The sequence below is a fragment of the Eremothecium sinecaudum genome, chromosome II (genome assembly GCF_001548555.1).
Source record: "Eremothecium sinecaudum strain ATCC 58844 chromosome II, complete sequence".
In the NCBI taxonomy this organism is placed as follows: Eukaryota; Fungi; Ascomycota; class Saccharomycetes; order Saccharomycetales; family Saccharomycetaceae; genus Eremothecium; species Eremothecium sinecaudum.
This window is the reverse complement of record NC_030893.1, coordinates 179,255-197,812: the sequence shown is the minus strand read 5'-3', so window position 1 is coordinate 197,812 and position 18,558 is coordinate 179,255. Positions and strand designations below refer to the sequence as shown.

Here is an 18,558-nt window from a genome sequence, read left to right as displayed (position 1 = left end):
AACGACCAGTTATTTGTCGATGAGTTCGCCATTGAGGACGTTACCAAGATTGATTGAAAGTTATCCAAGAGCGGTTTTCATTGCAAATAGGAGAGTACTTTCACTCGGCATTAACAGAACATATTCAAGTAATACAGTTGAAGAGAGATATAAAGCAAAACTTCTAGAAAAAGCTAAACAAAAAGGTTTCCAATCTATTGAAGACTTAAAGGCCAAACTCAAAGCTGACATACAATCCAAAAAGGCTGAATTTAATAAGATTGATCCTTTGAAAGAGTTGCACGATTACGAACAGCGCTCAAAAATGATGAAGAACAATGCCAAGGTCAATAGTCGGGGCCCAATTGATCCCAGCAAACCACAGCAGCCTTATAAGACACTAAACTCATTTATGGATGTTGACAAAATCAGAAGTCTCTCTAAACAAGAAGTAGAATTCCTCTGGAGGGCCAGGTGGATGAACAAGGAAAACACCCTAAATGCGGTTGTTCCTGTTGATGTGTTTGAAAGAATGAGCACCTATGCGAAAGCTAATCCAGCCTTTGTTCTACCTTTACCTACAGAAGTTAAGGCTAGCGAAGAAGATAAAACTGAAGATCAAGGAATGGAGATGCACTACATTCAATGGCTATTTGTGGGGCCTAACACCGTTCATTGTATTATGACCTCCTTGGCAGAATTTAAATTGCATAAGGAATTCTCTAGGCCACATACAACCCTTCAATTCCATACAGAACTAGCCAAAGAAAAGAAGGTTGTATTTATGAATGGTCAAGTTGAAAAAGACTCTAATGTTTCCCTTCCGGACGCTCAATTACTCCTATTGAATGTTCAAAGGTTCTACGGTGCAATGGGAGATTCCTCAGCTGCTTCCAAGATGCGCCTCAAGCTTCTAAGTGACTTTACGAATGGTTCACCTGACTTCAATGTTGACTCATTAATTTCACTAGCTCAGTCAATGGAAAACTGAATTATTTAAATGTGTAAGAAACTTTATCATATATGTTCCAGTGAACAAGATGTGGGTGATCTCTTTATACATACGACTTTAATTTTCGAAAGTAATGTATTTTCACTATTTTGCGTTATAAAATCAAATTTGAGTTCTAAAACTGAACAGCTCATTATTTAAGGTAGACATAGTAAAAAAATGGTAAAGGTTGCATTTTTAGGTCCTTTGAGCACATATAGTCATGAAGCTGCATTACAGCATACCACTGATGTAAATGCTGAGCTGATTCCAGTTAGTACCATCGGTGATTGCTTCGCTGCGCTTAAAGCTGCGGATACCATCGACTTAGCTGTCGTTCCGTTAGAAAACTCTACCAATGGTCAGGTAGTTTCCACTTATGATTTACTTAGAGATGATATGCTAGAAGCTACTACAGAGGAAGAGGGTAAGGTGGAACCTGAATTGGTTATTGTAGGGCAGCAATTTGTATCCATCGTTCATTGTTTGATTAGTCCGGTACCTCTAAGCATCGAAGACCTCAAAAATATAAAGCCAAAATGTATATATTCACACCCTCAGGTCTGGGGCCAGGTAACAAAATATCTTAAACAACTCCATGAAGCAGCTGGGCTTACTTTGTCAAATATTGACACCAACTCCACAACAAGTGCTGTAGTGCAGGTTAAAAAACAGTATGAAGAAACCGGTACCATATCTCTTGCAATTGCTAGTCGCAAAGCAGCATCTGTGAATGGAGCTTATATTATAGAAGAGAATATCAATGACGCCGAAGGTAACATTACAAGGTTCCTAGTATTACAGCGAAGGTCAAAGGTAACCTTTCCAGTAGAACCTCAATCCCCTCAAAATCATGAACTAATTAAAATGATAGCCTTTACCACAGAGCGCGACGCCCCTGGGTCCCTAAGCGACGTCCTCTCAGTGTTCAAAAAGCATGAAATAAACATGTGCTCCATCATGTCAAGACCTTATTGTCGCCGTGGGGACTCCCGCAAATGGCAGTACGTTTTTTTTATTGAGTACGAAGACAAGGAATACCTTCCTTGGGATCAAATAGAGAGTGAGCTCACTGTGCATTGTCAAAGCTGGTGCCAGTGGGGCCAATTCTATCGTGACAGCAAATATTATTGACTTTTTCAAACTTATCTATTATTTATAATATACAGAACCGCGTACGTTGAAGTATCGTAATCACGAAAAGCGAACCAATGGAAACCTGCCTTCACTTCCCATATTTCGCAAATTGCCATGTCTTATTGTCCAGTGGACATGCATTTCTTGTAAGTAACCATTTGTTGATACAATGCAGGTGGAACGCGTGATTGCATGTTCCCCACGCCGCCACACATTCGTTATCAGTATCTGTCATAGCATTAGGCTGGCACTGGATACATGGTTCCATAATGTGATTTCTGCAAATTGCGCAATTCTCAACAGCTATATCCCAGGACCAGAATGCCACTGCGGTCCACTTCTTGATCTGAAATTTCTTGGACTTCTCTCCTCCGGTAGCCGGAGGTACCGCCTCCAAAGGCTCATCTATATCCATTTGATCATCCGCCATCTCCTCAGTTGCTGCTAAGGCCCCCAGCAAATACTACTTGTATAAGACCTATACACAGCTTCTTGAATAACAAGCTTGAACTCGAGATTCCATACATCACCGCACACGGCCAAACACCACGTGACTGACCATGTGACGGGTATCTGTTCAGGGCTGGTATTCACAGGTAGAGCTAGGCTCAGTACCAAGCTGGCGTCGCGCGAGCTGGGTCATGCGGTCCTCTTCTTTTTTTGCCGCCTGTGTGCGTGCAGCCGTTAGTTGACCGTTCCTATTTACTAGGGATACTCGGTAACCTTAACATTAAGCGAACAAGAACAACACCAACCAGCCCCTCTCTTCCAAACAACACACTACAACGAAATACACACCCAATGAACGACAGTAATAGCGTCAGTTCTCTATATCCTCCACCGCCGCCATACATTAAGTTCTTCACGAAAGAGAATGTAGATCGTGCGTCGCAGGCTCGCGCCGCCCACCGCGCAACTGACCCCGAGCAAATCACTTCAGAATTGGACTTTCTCGTACCGCCTCCAATCCCGTCCGCTGGCCACTACAGGGCCTTCGGTAACATATGGCAGGTCAAAGACGAGCTGCCAGACCTGGAAACCGTCGGTCTCCGCAAACTATACGACGACAGCGGCAAACAAGACAACAACTACCAATACAAAATCAAGCAACTACATAAGCTTCTCAAGTCCCTTCTGCTCAACATGCTAGAGCTCATCGCAATCCTAGGAGTCAATCCAGAGCTGTTTCCACAAAAGGTAGAGCACATCCGCACTATCCTCTTCAACATACATCACCTCCTGAACGAATATAGACCCCATCAGAGTCGTGAGTCCCTTATAATGCTTCTCGAGGAGCAACTGGAGCATAAGAAGAGTGAAATACAGCACATCCATGCCACGTGCGACAAGGTGGAAGCCCAGCTTGCCAACCTGTGCAAGCAATATATAGAATAAGCACGTTCCACCACCCGTTACCCGGTCTTCGATACTCTTCATAATATACGAATTCCTATTGCAACCGCACCCGAAGCAATCAAATCCCACCTCGTGTGTAATAAAAAACGACAGGAAAAACGAAACACAAGGACAACAGGTGATAAGCAGATGTAAAATCCCATCATTGGAGAACATTGATTTTAAATAAAAACGAATAAAACCAATAAAACGAATTGCATAATAGCAAAATACACTGAAAAGACGAGAGAGAAAAACAAAAATAGACAGAGAGGCTATTTTTACGGTTTATTTGTCATTAGCGTCAATAGGGTGTTTGTAAAATTGTGCTGTTGTTTTGGCGGCTATAGTGAAGTTAATGGAAAGTGATTTTAGGTTTTCAGCGTGTAGTGAGGCAATTAGGTCGCATTCCACCTCTACCAGTTCTTTGTTTTCATTGAAAAATACACGGAGTTACCCAAGTATCCTCGACTTCTACACGACGACTGAAAGTGGAGATGTGGAAAATGGTGATGTTGCAGCGTTGGAGTACGAAGAAGAGCCGGCTCTGTACTTAGAGACGGATAGAGACGCTGCACTTACAGATAACGATAAATTTATTGTTATATTGGTTGGGTTACCGGCGACCGGTAAGTCCACGATATCGAGGCATTTGGTTAGCTATCTTCGCAGTTTGCCATCATTGATGAGTCTTCGATGTGGAGTTTTCAATGCAGGACAGGTACGTCGGAAATTGACCTACAAGGGCGAGCGAATGCCCATAGCAAATAGCTCCAAGGAGGATTTGTTCAATCCGAGAAATTCGGAGAAAAAAAACGTTTATGCTCGGATAACGCTCGAGGAACTCCTTAGCGAGCTGGATGCGGATATGTGTGACTTTGCTATATTTGATGCTACGAATTCTACGCTCGAAAGGAGGAGCTTCATCTTCCAAGAAATACAGAGCTACAATGATAGACCACAGAACAAGTACCGCATCATCCCGGTTGTGCTCCAGGTCACGTGCAGCAATAAAGCTTTTATTCGATTTAATATCCATAACAAGGCTTTCAACCAGGACTATTTGGACAAGCCGTATGAGTTTGCGGTGCGAGACTTCGCTAGGCGGCTACGGTATTACTACAGCCAGTTTGTCCCTTTTACCAAGGAAGAGTTTAATCACATTATTCAAACTAATAGTCACACTAAAAATGATAAGAGTTGCTGTGTGCGAAATGATAGATTATACACGCGAGAAGATACCGGCTTATTTTTCTTCCACATCATCAACGCGGGTTTGGATACGGACTTATCCTCAAGTATGACTCATTACCCAAGAGAGGTATCTTTGGTCTTATCAGAGGTGGTTAGTGCAATTGAAGAGTTTGTTAATCGTTATTCACAGATCTACGGCTTCCAATACATCGAAAATGCAAATAGCTTTATGAAGGGAGAGCCGGTGAAGTGTACGAAGGGGGATGGTGCCAAAGCTAATTTTACAGGTGCTGCGCTAGCAAATAACAATGTTTTAGCAAAGAAAACCACTACGTTAAGCATCCCCAATCCCGCTTCGTTAACGTCATACTTGCCCACTTTGTGTTCTATTATAAATGACCAGTATTTCCAATCATTGACATCTTTTGAATAGCGCAAGCTAGGTGTTTATGAAAATTTGATAGAACCAGCTATGTGTTGCGCGACAACTTATGAATGTATGAGACCACGATCCTGTTACTAAGATTTCTGACTGTTTCGATTTTATTTAAAATTCACGATAGTGAAGGACTATAATGCTAATAATATATCTCACTAATTTTATGTACATTCCATCCTAGTAGCACATTTTTCACCAAAAACTCCTTCAACGTTGTATTAAAATAAAATAATATAAATCTTTCTATTTCATTAAAGCTCGCATTATTTAGTTAAAAGCTCAACCCAGGTAGCCCTGATGCTGGAACATTGTTGCCTGACATGTTCATAGTGAGGTCTCCGGACGACAACGAGGAGATATTAGTAGATGCATTTCCATCATTAGTAGGCGGCAATGCAATACCATGCTCTGTCTTTGGCCTGACGGCATTTATATTATTGTTGATACCGAAATACCAGGCATTGACCTTCTTATTGTTATATGTGGGGTCATCAAACGCATTAGGATCGATTGGTCTAGATCTAGCCCAAAAACGTATTGTTCTATCCTTAGCCGCACTGGCAAGGATATGGCCGACAGGACTATATGCTAACGATGTCACCGACTTTTCATGTGCACAAGGAATGCTATGCGATGCTGGAACCGGGGTAGTTGTTTCATGTAGTAAGTCAAAGTGTTTTATAGCACCGTTGTAGCATCCCACAGAAAACATCGTCTCATTAATAGGGTGCCATGCTAGCGACATATAGTCCACTTCATCACGAATTGTGTGTAGCTCCCTCATGTTTTGCCTTAAATCATATATCTTTGTACTTTTGTCCTTTGCGACTACTGCCAGCAGGTTACCCATTGTTGGCTGGAACTTTGTCTTTATAATTGTATGTTTTAAGCCAAGAATCGTAGACACATTGCGCCCTGTGCGAGGATCCCACAGTTTAATCAAGTTATCCTTAGAGCCTGATACGATGAGACCCATCTTAGGATGCCAATCGCAACTCTTTACATCCCAATGATGTCCGGAAAGCACGCGTTCCTGTTGCCCATTACTGAAATTCCAAATCTTCAATACATTATCATCTGAACAAGTCACGAACTTCTGGTCACCACAACTAAACGCAATATCCCTCATACATTCCATATGAGCATGATCTAAGACTTTAACCATATTAAAATTGGGTTGCCAAATCTTAATTGTTCCATCAGCGTCACCACTAATCAACCAATCTCCATCATGGGAATATTGCATCACAGTGACAGCCGAGTCATGCGCCTGCATAATACTCTCAAAATTAAAAGATGAACCATTCCACAGAGAAAATTCACCACTGTAGGTAGCCACAACCAACCGACGACCCTCTGGAGTCCATGTAATTGCAGGGATAACATGCTTTACTTTATTAGAAGACAAATGCGTGAACTTTGTAGGCGTATTTATAACCCTAGTATAATCACGATACGCATCTGGCGGAAGAATGTCCGCTGTGTATGTAGATTCCGGTTCTATAGACCTTATATGAATACCATGTTTCTTATAATAATACAATCTGTCGTATGGAGAACTCATGTCGACAGTTCGACGCTGAGATACATATTTCTTAACAGAGTCATTCTTAGATGTCATTTCAGTATTGAAATGCACTTATCAGCTGATTAAAGCGTAGTGCTGTCTTCTACAGATTGTGTGAAGCATCGTCGTTGTTTTATTTAATTGAAAATGAATTTAATATTATCAAATATCACGTCAGACGGTAACCAACTATATAAATGAGACCTGTATGGTATTGTAGGCCAATTGGGCTGCTATGGGCTAATATGCGCTTACGTGAGCTTATATAGACTACAGATAAGTATCATAATCTCTCAAATCTTCTAGATAGTGCTTTTCGATTTGCTTTATCATTTTGTTCGTTCTGTCTCTTGATAAAACCAAATATACAGCCACGAATATGGACAAAATATATAAGACAGTAGGGAAGGAAATCTAAGATGGGTGATAGCCTATAATAGCCTAATATTGGATATAGTCACTACCGTTACCAATTCCACGTAAATCTTCTATTAGACATAATTTCTTCTCACGTGGGGCGATATAATGGACCGCGAATCTACGTATATAATATCCTTATGTGGACACTTGAAAGTATTAACAACCGGAATATCAGTATTAACAAAACTACAGAGTAGGGTTCCAGCGTACTTTAAAGCAATAATCACGCTTGCGGTTAATAAAATGTTCAGAAAACGATTCGGATTCTGCCAAAAATAGCACATAGAGAACAATAAAGTACAGGGGTGAAATAAGAACAAAACAAGATCCTTGAGAAGCAAGAAGAAATTACTTTTGGGCGTTTAGTTGGACGGTTACACAGAGCTATATTGTCGTACATTAAGATTTACTTTGGATATTCCGACTTTAAGGTGAAACTAAAATATTCAAAAACAATCGACATATTAGCGGTTCAACAATGCCAAAAAATCGTGATACTTCTATTTATGCGATGTTTATGAATAGGAGATCTTCGCCAACATTTGGGGATTCTCAAGCAACACAAAATAATCAAAGACCGAAACCTCCAACAAGGTTTTCGTATCATAAAATACAGCAGCCAGCCGGGGCCACCGCATCAGGTACCCAAGCTGGCAGTTCTCAGAAAGTCCGATTGAATGCTAGAGGTACTTTTACGACCCACCCCCTTATGGAAAGTTTGCGTGAAAATGCAGCATTGGATGGCTATTCAAGATCACCAACACCAAAGGATGATAGGATGGATTACTTTAGTAATGTTGACCAGGAGAATACCAGTGGGCTTAAATCAACATTTCAGTGTAGTAAGGAATTGTCAAGTTTGGATAAGATAAATTCCCCTCAGAACAGAAATATTGTGGTTGCTGGAAAGAACCATTTGGGTCTTTATAAGTTTGATGATGACTTCAAAATTACTCACATACATGATTATATCTCCGTTGGAAATAAAGGCGCAAACTCAAAGTTTTCAAGCAGCATAGGAAGGTATGTGAAGAAATTAAGTACTATATCTGATGTGAAGGCGGGCTTTTACGGATACAAGAACTATGTTGCGGTCTGCGGGACATCTACTTCAATTTCGATTTATGACATTAATCGACAAACAGACCTTGATCATCCATTGATCTCAACATTGTCGGAGCACTCCAGGTCTATAAATAGCGTGGATTTTAATATGGCGCAAACAAGTTTACTTCTGAGTGGAGGACAAGATGGTTGTATTAAACTTTGGGATTTGAGGTCGAATGCATCGAAGACAAATAGAAGCGATTTGAGTATCAGTTTGGCATCCGAAGCGGTTAGAGATGTGAAATGGATGCCATCCTACGACTTCGCGTCTTTTGAGCCGGGAGCCTCGGTGAACTCCTTCAATAAATCATATAAATTTGCTTCTGTGCATGATTCTGGGTTATTATTAACCTACGATTTACGACAGCTAAGTCAGGCTGAAAAGAAAATTAATGCCCATTCTGGACCAGCATTGTGTTTGAATTGGCACCCCCACTTAGATTACATTATAAGTGGTGGGCGTGATGGCAATTGTTCGCTATGGTACGTAGGCGAAAAGATGGGAAGTACAGCTTACGGAGCGCATAGTTATAGCACTGCTAGTTATTCTGTAAACACAGCGCCAACTTCCTCAGGATACCTAGAAATGACCATTGGGACTGCATATCCAATTACAAAGCTGAAATTTCGTCCAGAATATGTTAATAACTTTTCAAAATCAATGATTGCAATGTCTTCAATGGGTGAGGATTCAGATGTGACTATATATTCCCTAGCAAGGAAGTATATTCCAAAACATATATTAACAACATTTGCTCCTTCTTTAGGATTTGTTTGGTGGGATAAGGACATCATATTCAATATTGATAAACAAAATATAATCACTGCAAGGGATATACGGAATGAGCCCACAGTCTTGGATAACCTGCCCAAAAGTATAGTGAAATGGCGGGACATTGATGGGAATGGTCTTTTGCTTGTTGACCAAGATAGAGGCGGGTACGTTTCAGAGATGGTTACGACTCCAGATAGTACTGAAAAACAACTGTTTCATAACAAAGCTAGTGCTGCCACCCTCAATAGTATATTCAACACAAGTCACAAAGACAGTTCTGCTTTAAGTAACCTACTAGCATCCCAATCGCATTACCAGAACCAACAGCAATCATCTCTGCAATCTTGTTACCAAATGAGCTCACCAAACGGTATTTCAGATCCCGCAACTCAAATGCAAGCCCCATCGCCTTCCGTATTACAACCGCATCATGTTCAGCCAGTACAATTGTATCAGTATCCAGCACCTCTGTTGTCACCACCACTACCCTCATCCTCCCCACCAGGAAATTATACGCAGCAACTTGGTGAACATCATATAGCACCTTCATCTGACCGTCCTACCTTAGGAAAAACAGTTTCTTCATACAGCGGTAAAATCCCAGGATCTTTTCAGAGTCACACAGGAGCGCAATCAAATTCACATCATAATTCAGTTATTTCGTGTTCTCCGTTAATATTAGATGGGGCTATTGAATATTGTGCTATCGAGTCACCAACTATGTTCTTTCTAGATCTTCCCGAAATTCTAAACAGTATCCGTGTGTCTAGGTTTAGTAAGTTGAGAAATGAGCAAGGGAACCCGGAATTGGCAAATCTGAAAAACTCCTCAGTGGAACTGTTCAAATATCTAGCCAAAGAATTGAAGTTTTCATATAGCCAAGAGAAGAACGAAGTAAAGCCAACTACTTACGATGCCTCACCGTCATTAACTGAAACTGATCCTAAAATTCAGCTAATGGAGAAGCTTGGCCTTTCGGAGCATAATACTTGGACTACATTAATTCGTACGAACACTTCTCATGACACAGAGCCAAGCGTATATGCCGAGGGCGGCTCAGCTCCGACCAAGGCAGATCTGTCAAATAAGAGTATCGACAATAAATCTATATCTGACGTAACTGACAGTCCCTTGAGGTCTTTGAAATCCGTAGATGGCGAAAATTCAATTATGCAAAAGAGAGCTAACCATCTGTTTGAGCTAATATCCATATGCAGTCATAATGCGGAGACATATGCGTATATTGACGATATTTTAAATTTTAAGATTTGGCTATTAATTAGAGACAGTCTACTATGGGATTTCAGACAGTTAACAAATGAAACCACGGAGACCAAGTTTGATACACAAGAGCAGTTATTCTCTACTAAAATTGAAGGTACTACTAGAGCTAATAAAAGGCAACCAACAAATATGCACCATAGCAGCGTTGATGCCAGTGATCTAAGCCTTTCAGTAGGCGATATGGGGTTGTCAAATGAAGATTTATTTTCTCCTAAAGCTTATACTGCTGAACATCAATTTAAACCCTTACTTGAAAGGGCAGCTAGCTCTTCAAAAGTTACTCCGGAGCTGACTTTGGTGAAGAATGCTGCAAACAATGATAATTCCAGTGACGAAGCGATAGTAGGTGATGATGAAGAAGAAGGCGATGACGAAGAAGAAGGAGGAGCTGAAATTGCGCGCTTACCGCGCCGTTCATATAGCCGTAACCATGCTTCAAGAATGTCATTTCTTTCTAACACTAAAATCCGTCCTTATGAAATGCAGAAGGCGTTCAGTTTTGAGAAGGCTATGACACCAGTGTCTTTGGAGAGCGGTCTGACAAAGCGTTTTTCCCTCAGTGCAGAATCGCTACCGAATGCCCTAAAGAGGCCTTACTCTTCTCCTACTATGCATCCGAAATCGAAGGTTACTCCAGCAGATGATATTAAGGTAAAGAACTCCAAGGAAAATGGAAAAGAAACTGCAAATGGACCAGCTTTAGCGGACCCTATATCCCTGAATATCACTAAAGAAGAGATACCACCATGGCATACAAACCGGTTGCTTAAGCAAATATTTGAGCAGGCTGTTGAAACTGGAAATATCTTTTTGACGGTTAACATTATTCTTCTATTCCAAACAACTTTTAAAGTAACGTCCACTAAGATTGTAAAAAACACGTTAGCGCAGTTTATTACAGTATTACATCGTTACGAACTCTTCGAAATATCTGCAGATCTGCTAAAGTACTGCTCATGGGATGACATATTAGGAGCTGGTTCGGGGCAATCTACAATTAGACTATTTTGTGACAAATGTGGTAAAATCATAATTAATGAACACAGTAAATCAAAATTCACCAATGATCATGAATTGGATGACGCTAGAATAACAGGGAAATTTGGATACTGGTACTGTGATTCATGTAAGAAGCCTAACACCCTGTGTGTGTTTTGCGAAACACCAATGAAAAAGCTAGCAATGGCCGTCCTCAAATGCGGCCATGAGGGCCATTTCCATTGTTTCAAGCGTTGGTTTCTTGATGAAGACATGAATGTGTGTCCATCAGGTTGTACTGGTATATTATTTTAAAGATAATTGAAATAGAGTAAGTACGATGCATATGCAATTACAAGTTGCACTTTAAGTATACGTTCATTGGTCATAGCACCTTATTCTTCTGTAGGAAATCATGAACAATGTCCCAATATCCGGGCTGCACGATGGTATCATTGTGATACCCAAGTGGGAATGTAAAGAATTGTTTTGATGTAGAAGGGCAAAGATCAAATAGGGTCTTCATATGCGCAGGAGGAACTATCTCATCATTCTGCCCACTTAGAAACAGAACTGGTAAACTAGAGTCTACCAATGGCATCTCGGCCTCAGAATTCCAAATCTCATGGCACATGCATGCCACATACTTCAAAAGGGGAAATATATATGGTATCACCTTAGGAATCGACAGAAAGGTGTTTTCCAACACCATTGCGTCGCACAAGCGTCCGTATTTCCTCGCGATATAGATTGCATTCGCACCTCCTAGCGATCTACCATACAGAATCACTTTACGTGATGAAAAGAACCTTTCCCGACTTATGTACTCCATCACACAGTCGGCATCCAACTTTAGGCCCTGCTCACTTGGCTCACCCCCTGAAAATCCATATCCTCTGTATGAGTACAGCAAAACAGAAAGTCCAAACTGCTTATACAAAAGCTCCGCTATGGACAAGAAATAGCCGATGTTACCAGCATTAGGCGCCAAAACCAAAAATACCGCTTTGGAGTTTTGATTTCTGATATCAAAAGCACGAATCTCGACTCCATCATTGGTAATAAGTCGCAGCTCCTTATAAGGTAGGCCATACATATCGGGTGTATCAACGTGCATTCGAGCACCCTGGGCCCATGATGGATAAACAAGCTTATTTTGGTATACATATAGTGCTCCTAAGCAGGCTGACACCGCGACTGCTGCTCCACCAAATACCATCTTACCTATGCGCTCTAACATCGATAAACAAAAAAGAAGCTATTAATTTATGCTGAAAGTCTTAGGACTTGCTAAAACCGCTTTACCTACTGTTTACAAATACGAGTTGTGCTCTCTTTACACGAGAGAAGTCTATTCTAAGGACCAATAGCTTTGTCTTAAAGGCGTTAAATGAATCTTGGTGATAATGGCGTGTTTTAGATCTACCCCTAATTCGAAAACGGTTCTAAAAGCCGCCAATGTTACCCGGTCAACGTACAAGATGACCATGGCAAATTTTTTTAGCAGTAAGTTCAATAATTGAACTAGTTTCAAAAGGTACGAAGGATGAATACAAGTTTTGACATTGTTGGTTAGGAATCGCCATTAGTGAATCGAAAGGAGTCCTTGTCGTGGTAACCATATATTTCTAGTATGTCTGTGGAAGAAGTGACTAAGAAAACGGAAACTTTGTCTGTTGGTGAAAGTCGCAAGACGGTTCTTTCTGATGATAAAGAATTTGACCTAAAGCACCCGTTAAACTCAAAATGGACGTTATGGTATACTAAACCTGCAATTGCAGATAATGAATCTTGGTCCGATTTGTTGCGTCCAGTTACTTCTTTTACAACCGTCGAAGAGTTTTGGGCAGTTCAAAATGCGATTCCGAAACCACGTGAGCTACCTTTGAAATCAGACTATCATTTATTCCGTAATGATATTAGACCGGAGTGGGAAGATGATGCTAATTCCAATGGTGGTAAATGGTCTTTCCAATTTAGAGGACGTATTCCCCAAATAGATGATTTATGGTTGAGAGCATTGTTAGCCGTTATTGGTGAATCCATTGACGAAGATGAATCAGAAATCAACGGTGTAGTTATTAATGTTAGACGGTCTGGTTACAAGATTGGGTTGTGGACCAGATCTACTAGACAAGCTCCATTGTCTAAAGTGGGTGCAAAGTTCAAAGCTGTACTACAGTTGGAGGAAACCGATAAATTGGAGTTTTTTGCCCACTCTTCTGCTAACGATAAAAACGCTAAACCAACTCTTGTTTTGTAAAATAAACAGAATGAAGGGCTTGGAATGCTTAAGGTTGTTAAAGCAAAGCCCAGACTGCATTCTAATACTTTATATCTTTCTAAACATATCTAAATATAGTTAGTGTGATTACGTACATTTAAGAATACTTCAAATGGAATTAGATTAATACTATCTCGACGACTATTAAAATTCTATGGGGTTACTACTGGTTGGTTAAGATAATCCCAGAAGTTGTCAGTTAGTAGCTCTTGGTAGTAAAAGCCGACCACTAGAACCACATATAATAGGATTAAAATGGAACCCTTAAAATAATTAGACTTACCTTCTGCATAGAGATAGGTGAATAAGAAAGAGGCTATAGCACATGCAATCAAATCCCAGCGTGAAAATACAAGCGAGAACATTTGGTCTCGAATACTGATAGTAGCTGGATCCATATGGCTAGTGTAAACTAGAGAGTATATTACAAGAGCGGGAATCTGAAGTAAACAAACTTGTAATGTGTATGCAGTACCAATTTCCATAGAGAGGGCTACATTGCCATGTGTAGCAAACGAGATAGCATTGAGGAATTCAGTCGTGTTTGGTACTAGAGCAAATACTGTCAGGCCAAGAAACTTTGGACTTAAAGATGGGAAATCCTTCAAAACATTATCAACACCTGCCACTAGAATTTCTGCAATAGTAGCGTACAATACAGTGGAACCCAAAAGTATCCATGCTGACTTTTGACGGGACCAGTTGGGTGCATCGTGGCCTTTTGGCGGTTCAGTTACTGCCCCACTATTTAACGACTGATATGGCGCAGAGTGTTCACGAACAACAACAGCCTGCTTATTAATTGAGTTCGAAGTAATCGGTTGCTGTGGCGCATGTTGCTGTTGCTGTTGCTGTTGCTGTTGCTGTGGTATATGATGACTTGGATGTTCTGAGATTTGCAACTGCCAAATCATTGCAGCATGGGTCCTTAACGTGAACCATAATCCAATAACGTACGCCATAAAAAGGACTATTGCACATATTATCGAAATAGGTCTTAAAACATTCAAATACATTTTGTCAAACTTTAAGGTCGGCTGAGTGAAATGGCATGTCTGTTTGATATCCAATGCTATTTCCGTGACATCCCTACATGTCAATTCCCAATCACCGTAAATTAAGTATAACAATGTAGGAACAAACATGACCATCATTGAAAAGATTAACATAGCACTGGATACACCTGCACTTGCGGGATTATAACGCTGGGTTTTCCTCTTTATGGCACCGCCACACATAGACAAACCAGGCAGTAATAGTACGGCGCCTAAAATGGAACCCACCATGGACCCTTCTACCAGTGGCCCTTTAGAATCTCGCAAAGCAACACAATAAACAAATACCTCAAGAATAGTGGAAAAAAATGCATTTAAAGCTGCACTAACTCCCATAGATGTCTGTGCAGAAATGGAAGCAACAGCTTGACCAATGTAGAATGCCAGCGGTATGATGGACAGTAAACACAAACTGAAAATAGTAGATGTATTAGTGATCCATACATCAATGCCGAGATATTCTTTAATAACATAAAAATCAATTATGGTGAAGAATACAATCGCAATTAGATTCATGACAATAATATTTGTACCATCAACGGTAAACTTATAGTAATGCCATCCAGCACAACGGAAGGTACATAGCAAAACATTCTTTTCAGATCCCCCACGATCGGCTGAATTGTGCATCTTCGTATGTCTAATATGCTTAAACTCCAAGGCTAAAGGATGCCTACGGCAATGGTAGAGCAGGTTCCACATAATGTTACTCATTGGAATAGTAAAAACAGCAAGCCAGGTTAGGGTTACAAGGACCAACATAAGCGGTTGAATAAAGGAATGAAAAATAGCGTAGAACACAAACCGTCCAAACGTCCACTGACCACGCCCAAACAATCGCCTTTGTGGAACTATATCGCCAAAGTCATCAAACTTGTATGATGGGGTCGAACTAGTTGCTGGGCCACGGAAACTACCATCAAGGGACCCATATATAGTTTCCCTTTGAAATGTTAAGGGCGAATTCATTTCAGTACCAGATTGGTGAAAAAACAGTCTATTACCGGCAGAAGTTATCCAATTGTAGAACTGCTGCATGCTTATACCCTCATCTTTATCCTCTTGTAGATATTGCTCATCAGAAACTATATATACAACTTTTCCAAATGGCCAGAGGAGATACCGTCCAAGCTTGAAGAACACCTTAGAATACTCACGTGCTGACGGGGTAAGAAACCCTACGCAAAGCACCATTAACCCAGCAATTGACAGCAGTAAAAAGAGGAATAACCCCACTGTTGCTGTCCACACAAAGTTCGATATGTGTAGTGCCATAGACACATGCTTGTAGTTAGTTTCGTGAATATCCTCCTCTGCTGCCCGTTGCACAGAACGCTGTTTCTTATATAAAGCTGGCTTCCAAATTCGAATACCAAACGGATGTGTTTCATTGATAGCAGCCTGCCTCTCACGTAATGTGTAAGACTCTATGGTCTTTACTGATTCCTGGTCTCCTAACACAGGCGGCAAATCCCGCAATCCATCGTAAAGCCCACCTCTTTCAAAATCATCCACATTTGAGAACTTTGAAATCTTGTGTTCCAATGAAGGTCGGACAATGCTGCCCGTACCTAATCCTGTTAAGCCGCCACCCATATGACTGGAAGTTTGCTGTAAGCCCACTCCACTTGCTATACCGTCGCCTCGCGTTTTGTTACTCAGTAATGAACTTGTTTCAACTCCAGAAGTAAAATGAGTTCCATATTGCAGTTCAGTAACATTATCATCTACCGAAAACCCCCTTCGTATGTTTTCACCGGTGCTTTTATTCTTATTATTATTATTATTATTATTCCTTATACCTTTTGTCATCTTGATAGTGAAAATTAGCAATTACTCTCAATCCTTTGAAGATTGTTTTCACACACTAGCCAAGCAGCTGAATCACTTCTTAATTTATCCCAATAGCTCAATAAATGATTTACTTACTAACACCATGAGTTATATTGACAGCGGGTAAATAGTTTTCGATTTTAAGATAGTACAGTCATAAGATAAAAAGTCCCCTTCATGGTAAGATAGCGAAAAACCATAACAGCACGGCAAAGGCACAAACCACGTCCAACTTGGCAGGAATGTACTGCGATTCTACAGTCCATATGTAGCTTAGTTAACTGTTTACGTTGGAGTATCTTCACGTGATGGCACGTTGCTAGTGACATTCATAGCTGTCTACGCGTAGGGCTTAGTTTAGGGTGAGGACAGCGTGTGGGGCCGAGAGAGGTCACTAGCCAAGTAATCAAGCTATAATTATAAACACCGTAGGTCCCAAGCATGTACTCTCCTGCGTTTGGAAGCGCCTGCTTAAGTCCAGAGCATTGCTTTGTCATCACGTGACAATGACTTCAGAGATCCGGAATATCTACAACGCAGATTTGCGGTTACGACCGTTAAACCATCAATGTCCGTAGGGTTTCATACTATTCTCTTGAACTTAGAGGTTCTAGAAGACCAGCTGTTCACATGAAACACTTATCAGGATTAATTGTGCGGCTTTAACTTCTATAATACCCGATGACAGCGTTTAATTTAATTCTTACAAATTGCGAGTCACAGAGGCATTAGTAAAGAATTACGCCCTAAAATTGTAACGAGTTCAGTTGTCATTGAGAAGTTTACTGCAATTTTTTCTTGATTTAAGGTTGCTGGCTGTATTTGTTACAATGTCAGAGTAAAATGCTTTACTATGCTGTCGTTATTTTTGCGTCACAACAGTTCTCTACAACGATTATACGATACAAGTGACTATTAGAAGTACAAATATGATGTGACCGTCCAGGACAAACATTTCATTACTACATAGAGTACTTTGATAGGTATTATTCAAAATAACGACTAATTCTGTCAGTTCACAACTATAACACAAACACAAGCTAAATATTAAAACAAAATGCCAATTCGCATAACAGGTGAAAAGATTGAATATGGGAAGGACTTCCAGCGGCCAGCTTCAATGGCTGTAACAGAGGAGGATTTGCTAAACTTACCGGATTCGTTCGAATTCTCTGAACGTTTGGTCTCAATCGGGGAATCAGACACTGACGATGCCACTACCACAAACGAAACTTCTGTTAAGGCTTCTGCCGTAAATTCAAGATACACGTTGCAGCAAGATCAGCTGTCAAGTAGTGATGACAGATCACTATCAGATGCTTCTCTCACTACTGTGGAACGCGAGGTAGAGCGCCTTTTCACACCAGAAGTTCAAAGACGTTTCCAACAGCGGTTGGCTGAAATGCCGCCAGTTAGGAAATCACTTAGACCGTTAGAAGAGTACTCAAAAAGGTCGCAAAGCATGTATATACAAGTTGGTCAGCAACAGGCACCTGCGAGTTGGTCAAGCACAGGAAATCCGGGCTCAACAAGCAAAAATGATTACGGTGGTACCAATAACTATGGCTTACATCCTGCATCTGATAGCACTATTTGTGGCCTTTCACACAGATCACCCTCATTTAACATGCTCTCGGGTATATCGGGACAAAATGCCATTAGGCCGCTTAGCCTTGATTTGAATTCTGTATCTCTAGCTGAATTGGGGACTAGCGAGTTTAGGGACGCCCCTATTTTATCTGCTACTCACCTTGATTCTGAACACTTAAAGTGTAATTCTTTGCCACTTTCAACCTCTCCGCGTTGGGGAGAGCACCACAGCATCGACCCATTGTTGGCAGAGAGTGATTTATCAGGACGTGATTTTACTGTGCTTGACGTTCCATATAGATACTCCGTCAATGCCGCTTATAATGATCCACGAAAGATCTCTAAGTTTAATCCGGCGTTTGAGGACGGTAATAACTTCTCCCTTCTTCCTACTACTAATGAAATAGGACACTGTTCCACCTTATACCAGAATAAAAACGGGAACTTCAGTCTATCTTCACTAGAAAAAATATTGCAGAGATTTTTCCCAAGCTCATCAGAATCACAAAGCAATTAAGGACTGCAGCAGG

At 40.8% G+C, this 18,558-nt stretch overlaps 11 protein-coding genes across 11 annotated transcripts; 7 read left to right on the top strand and 4 right to left on the bottom strand.

Annotated features, from left to right (window-relative positions):
• Positions 1–19: 19 nt before the first annotated feature.
• On the top strand, positions 20–970 carry ATP11 (Atp11p; the record flags this gene model as incomplete). Its single annotated transcript, XM_018130307.1, has 1 exon — positions 20–970. One exon carries the CDS (start codon positions 20–22, stop codon positions 968–970), a length of 951 nt encoding a protein of 316 aa, XP_017985597.1.
• A 180-nt stretch (positions 971–1,150) lies between these two features.
• On the top strand, positions 1,151–2,104 carry PHA2 (prephenate dehydratase PHA2; the record flags this gene model as incomplete). Its single annotated transcript, XM_018130308.1, has 1 exon — positions 1,151–2,104. One exon carries the CDS (start codon positions 1,151–1,153, stop codon positions 2,102–2,104), a length of 954 nt encoding a protein of 317 aa, XP_017985596.1.
• A 91-nt stretch (positions 2,105–2,195) lies between these two features.
• HRT1 (SCF ubiquitin ligase complex subunit HRT1) lies at positions 2,196–2,537 on the bottom strand (the record flags this gene model as incomplete). The annotated part of the gene is made up of 1 exon (XM_018130309.1): positions 2,196–2,537. One exon carries the CDS (start codon positions 2,535–2,537, stop codon positions 2,196–2,198), a length of 342 nt encoding a protein of 113 aa, XP_017985595.1.
• A 371-nt stretch (positions 2,538–2,908) lies between these two features.
• On the top strand, positions 2,909–3,502 carry MED7 (mediator complex subunit MED7; the record flags this gene model as incomplete). The annotated part of the gene is made up of 1 exon (XM_018130310.1): positions 2,909–3,502. One exon carries the CDS (start codon positions 2,909–2,911, stop codon positions 3,500–3,502), a length of 594 nt encoding a protein of 197 aa, XP_017985594.1.
• Positions 3,503–3,860: 358 nt separating this feature from the next.
• PFK27 (6-phosphofructo-2-kinase) lies at positions 3,861–5,129 on the top strand (the record flags this gene model as incomplete). Its single annotated transcript, XM_018130311.1, has 1 exon — positions 3,861–5,129. One exon carries the CDS (start codon positions 3,861–3,863, stop codon positions 5,127–5,129), a length of 1,269 nt encoding a protein of 422 aa, XP_017985593.1.
• Positions 5,130–5,406: 277 nt separating this feature from the next.
• On the bottom strand, positions 5,407–6,756 carry PFS2 (cleavage polyadenylation factor subunit PFS2; the record flags this gene model as incomplete). Its single annotated transcript, XM_018130312.1, has 1 exon — positions 5,407–6,756. One exon carries the CDS (start codon positions 6,754–6,756, stop codon positions 5,407–5,409), a length of 1,350 nt encoding a protein of 449 aa, XP_017985592.1.
• An 844-nt stretch (positions 6,757–7,600) lies between these two features.
• RTC1 (Rtc1p) lies at positions 7,601–11,581 on the top strand (the record flags this gene model as incomplete). The annotated part of the gene is made up of 1 exon (XM_018130313.1): positions 7,601–11,581. One exon carries the CDS (start codon positions 7,601–7,603, stop codon positions 11,579–11,581), a length of 3,981 nt encoding a protein of 1,326 aa, XP_017985591.1.
• Positions 11,582–11,651: 70 nt separating this feature from the next.
• On the bottom strand, positions 11,652–12,506 carry AW171_hschr2102 (uncharacterized protein; the record flags this gene model as incomplete). Its single annotated transcript, XM_018130314.1, has 1 exon — positions 11,652–12,506. The coding sequence occupies one exon, from the start codon at positions 12,504–12,506 to the stop codon at positions 11,652–11,654; it is 855 nt and encodes a 284-aa protein (XP_017985590.1).
• A 393-nt stretch (positions 12,507–12,899) lies between these two features.
• Positions 12,900–13,529, top strand: CDC33 (translation initiation factor eIF4E; the record flags this gene model as incomplete). Its single annotated transcript, XM_018130315.1, has 1 exon — positions 12,900–13,529. One exon carries the CDS (start codon positions 12,900–12,902, stop codon positions 13,527–13,529), a length of 630 nt encoding a protein of 209 aa, XP_017985589.1.
• Positions 13,530–13,702: 173 nt separating this feature from the next.
• Positions 13,703–16,417, bottom strand: VNX1 (calcium/hydrogen antiporter; the record flags this gene model as incomplete). The annotated part of the gene is made up of 1 exon (XM_018130316.1): positions 13,703–16,417. One exon carries the CDS (start codon positions 16,415–16,417, stop codon positions 13,703–13,705), a length of 2,715 nt encoding a protein of 904 aa, XP_017985588.1.
• A 1,078-nt stretch (positions 16,418–17,495) lies between these two features.
• AW171_hschr299 (HBL311Cp) lies at positions 17,496–18,545 on the top strand (the record flags this gene model as incomplete). Its single annotated transcript, XM_018130317.1, has 1 exon — positions 17,496–18,545. One exon carries the CDS (start codon positions 17,496–17,498, stop codon positions 18,543–18,545), a length of 1,050 nt encoding a protein of 349 aa, XP_017985587.1.
• Between the last annotated feature and the right edge of the window lie 13 nt (positions 18,546–18,558).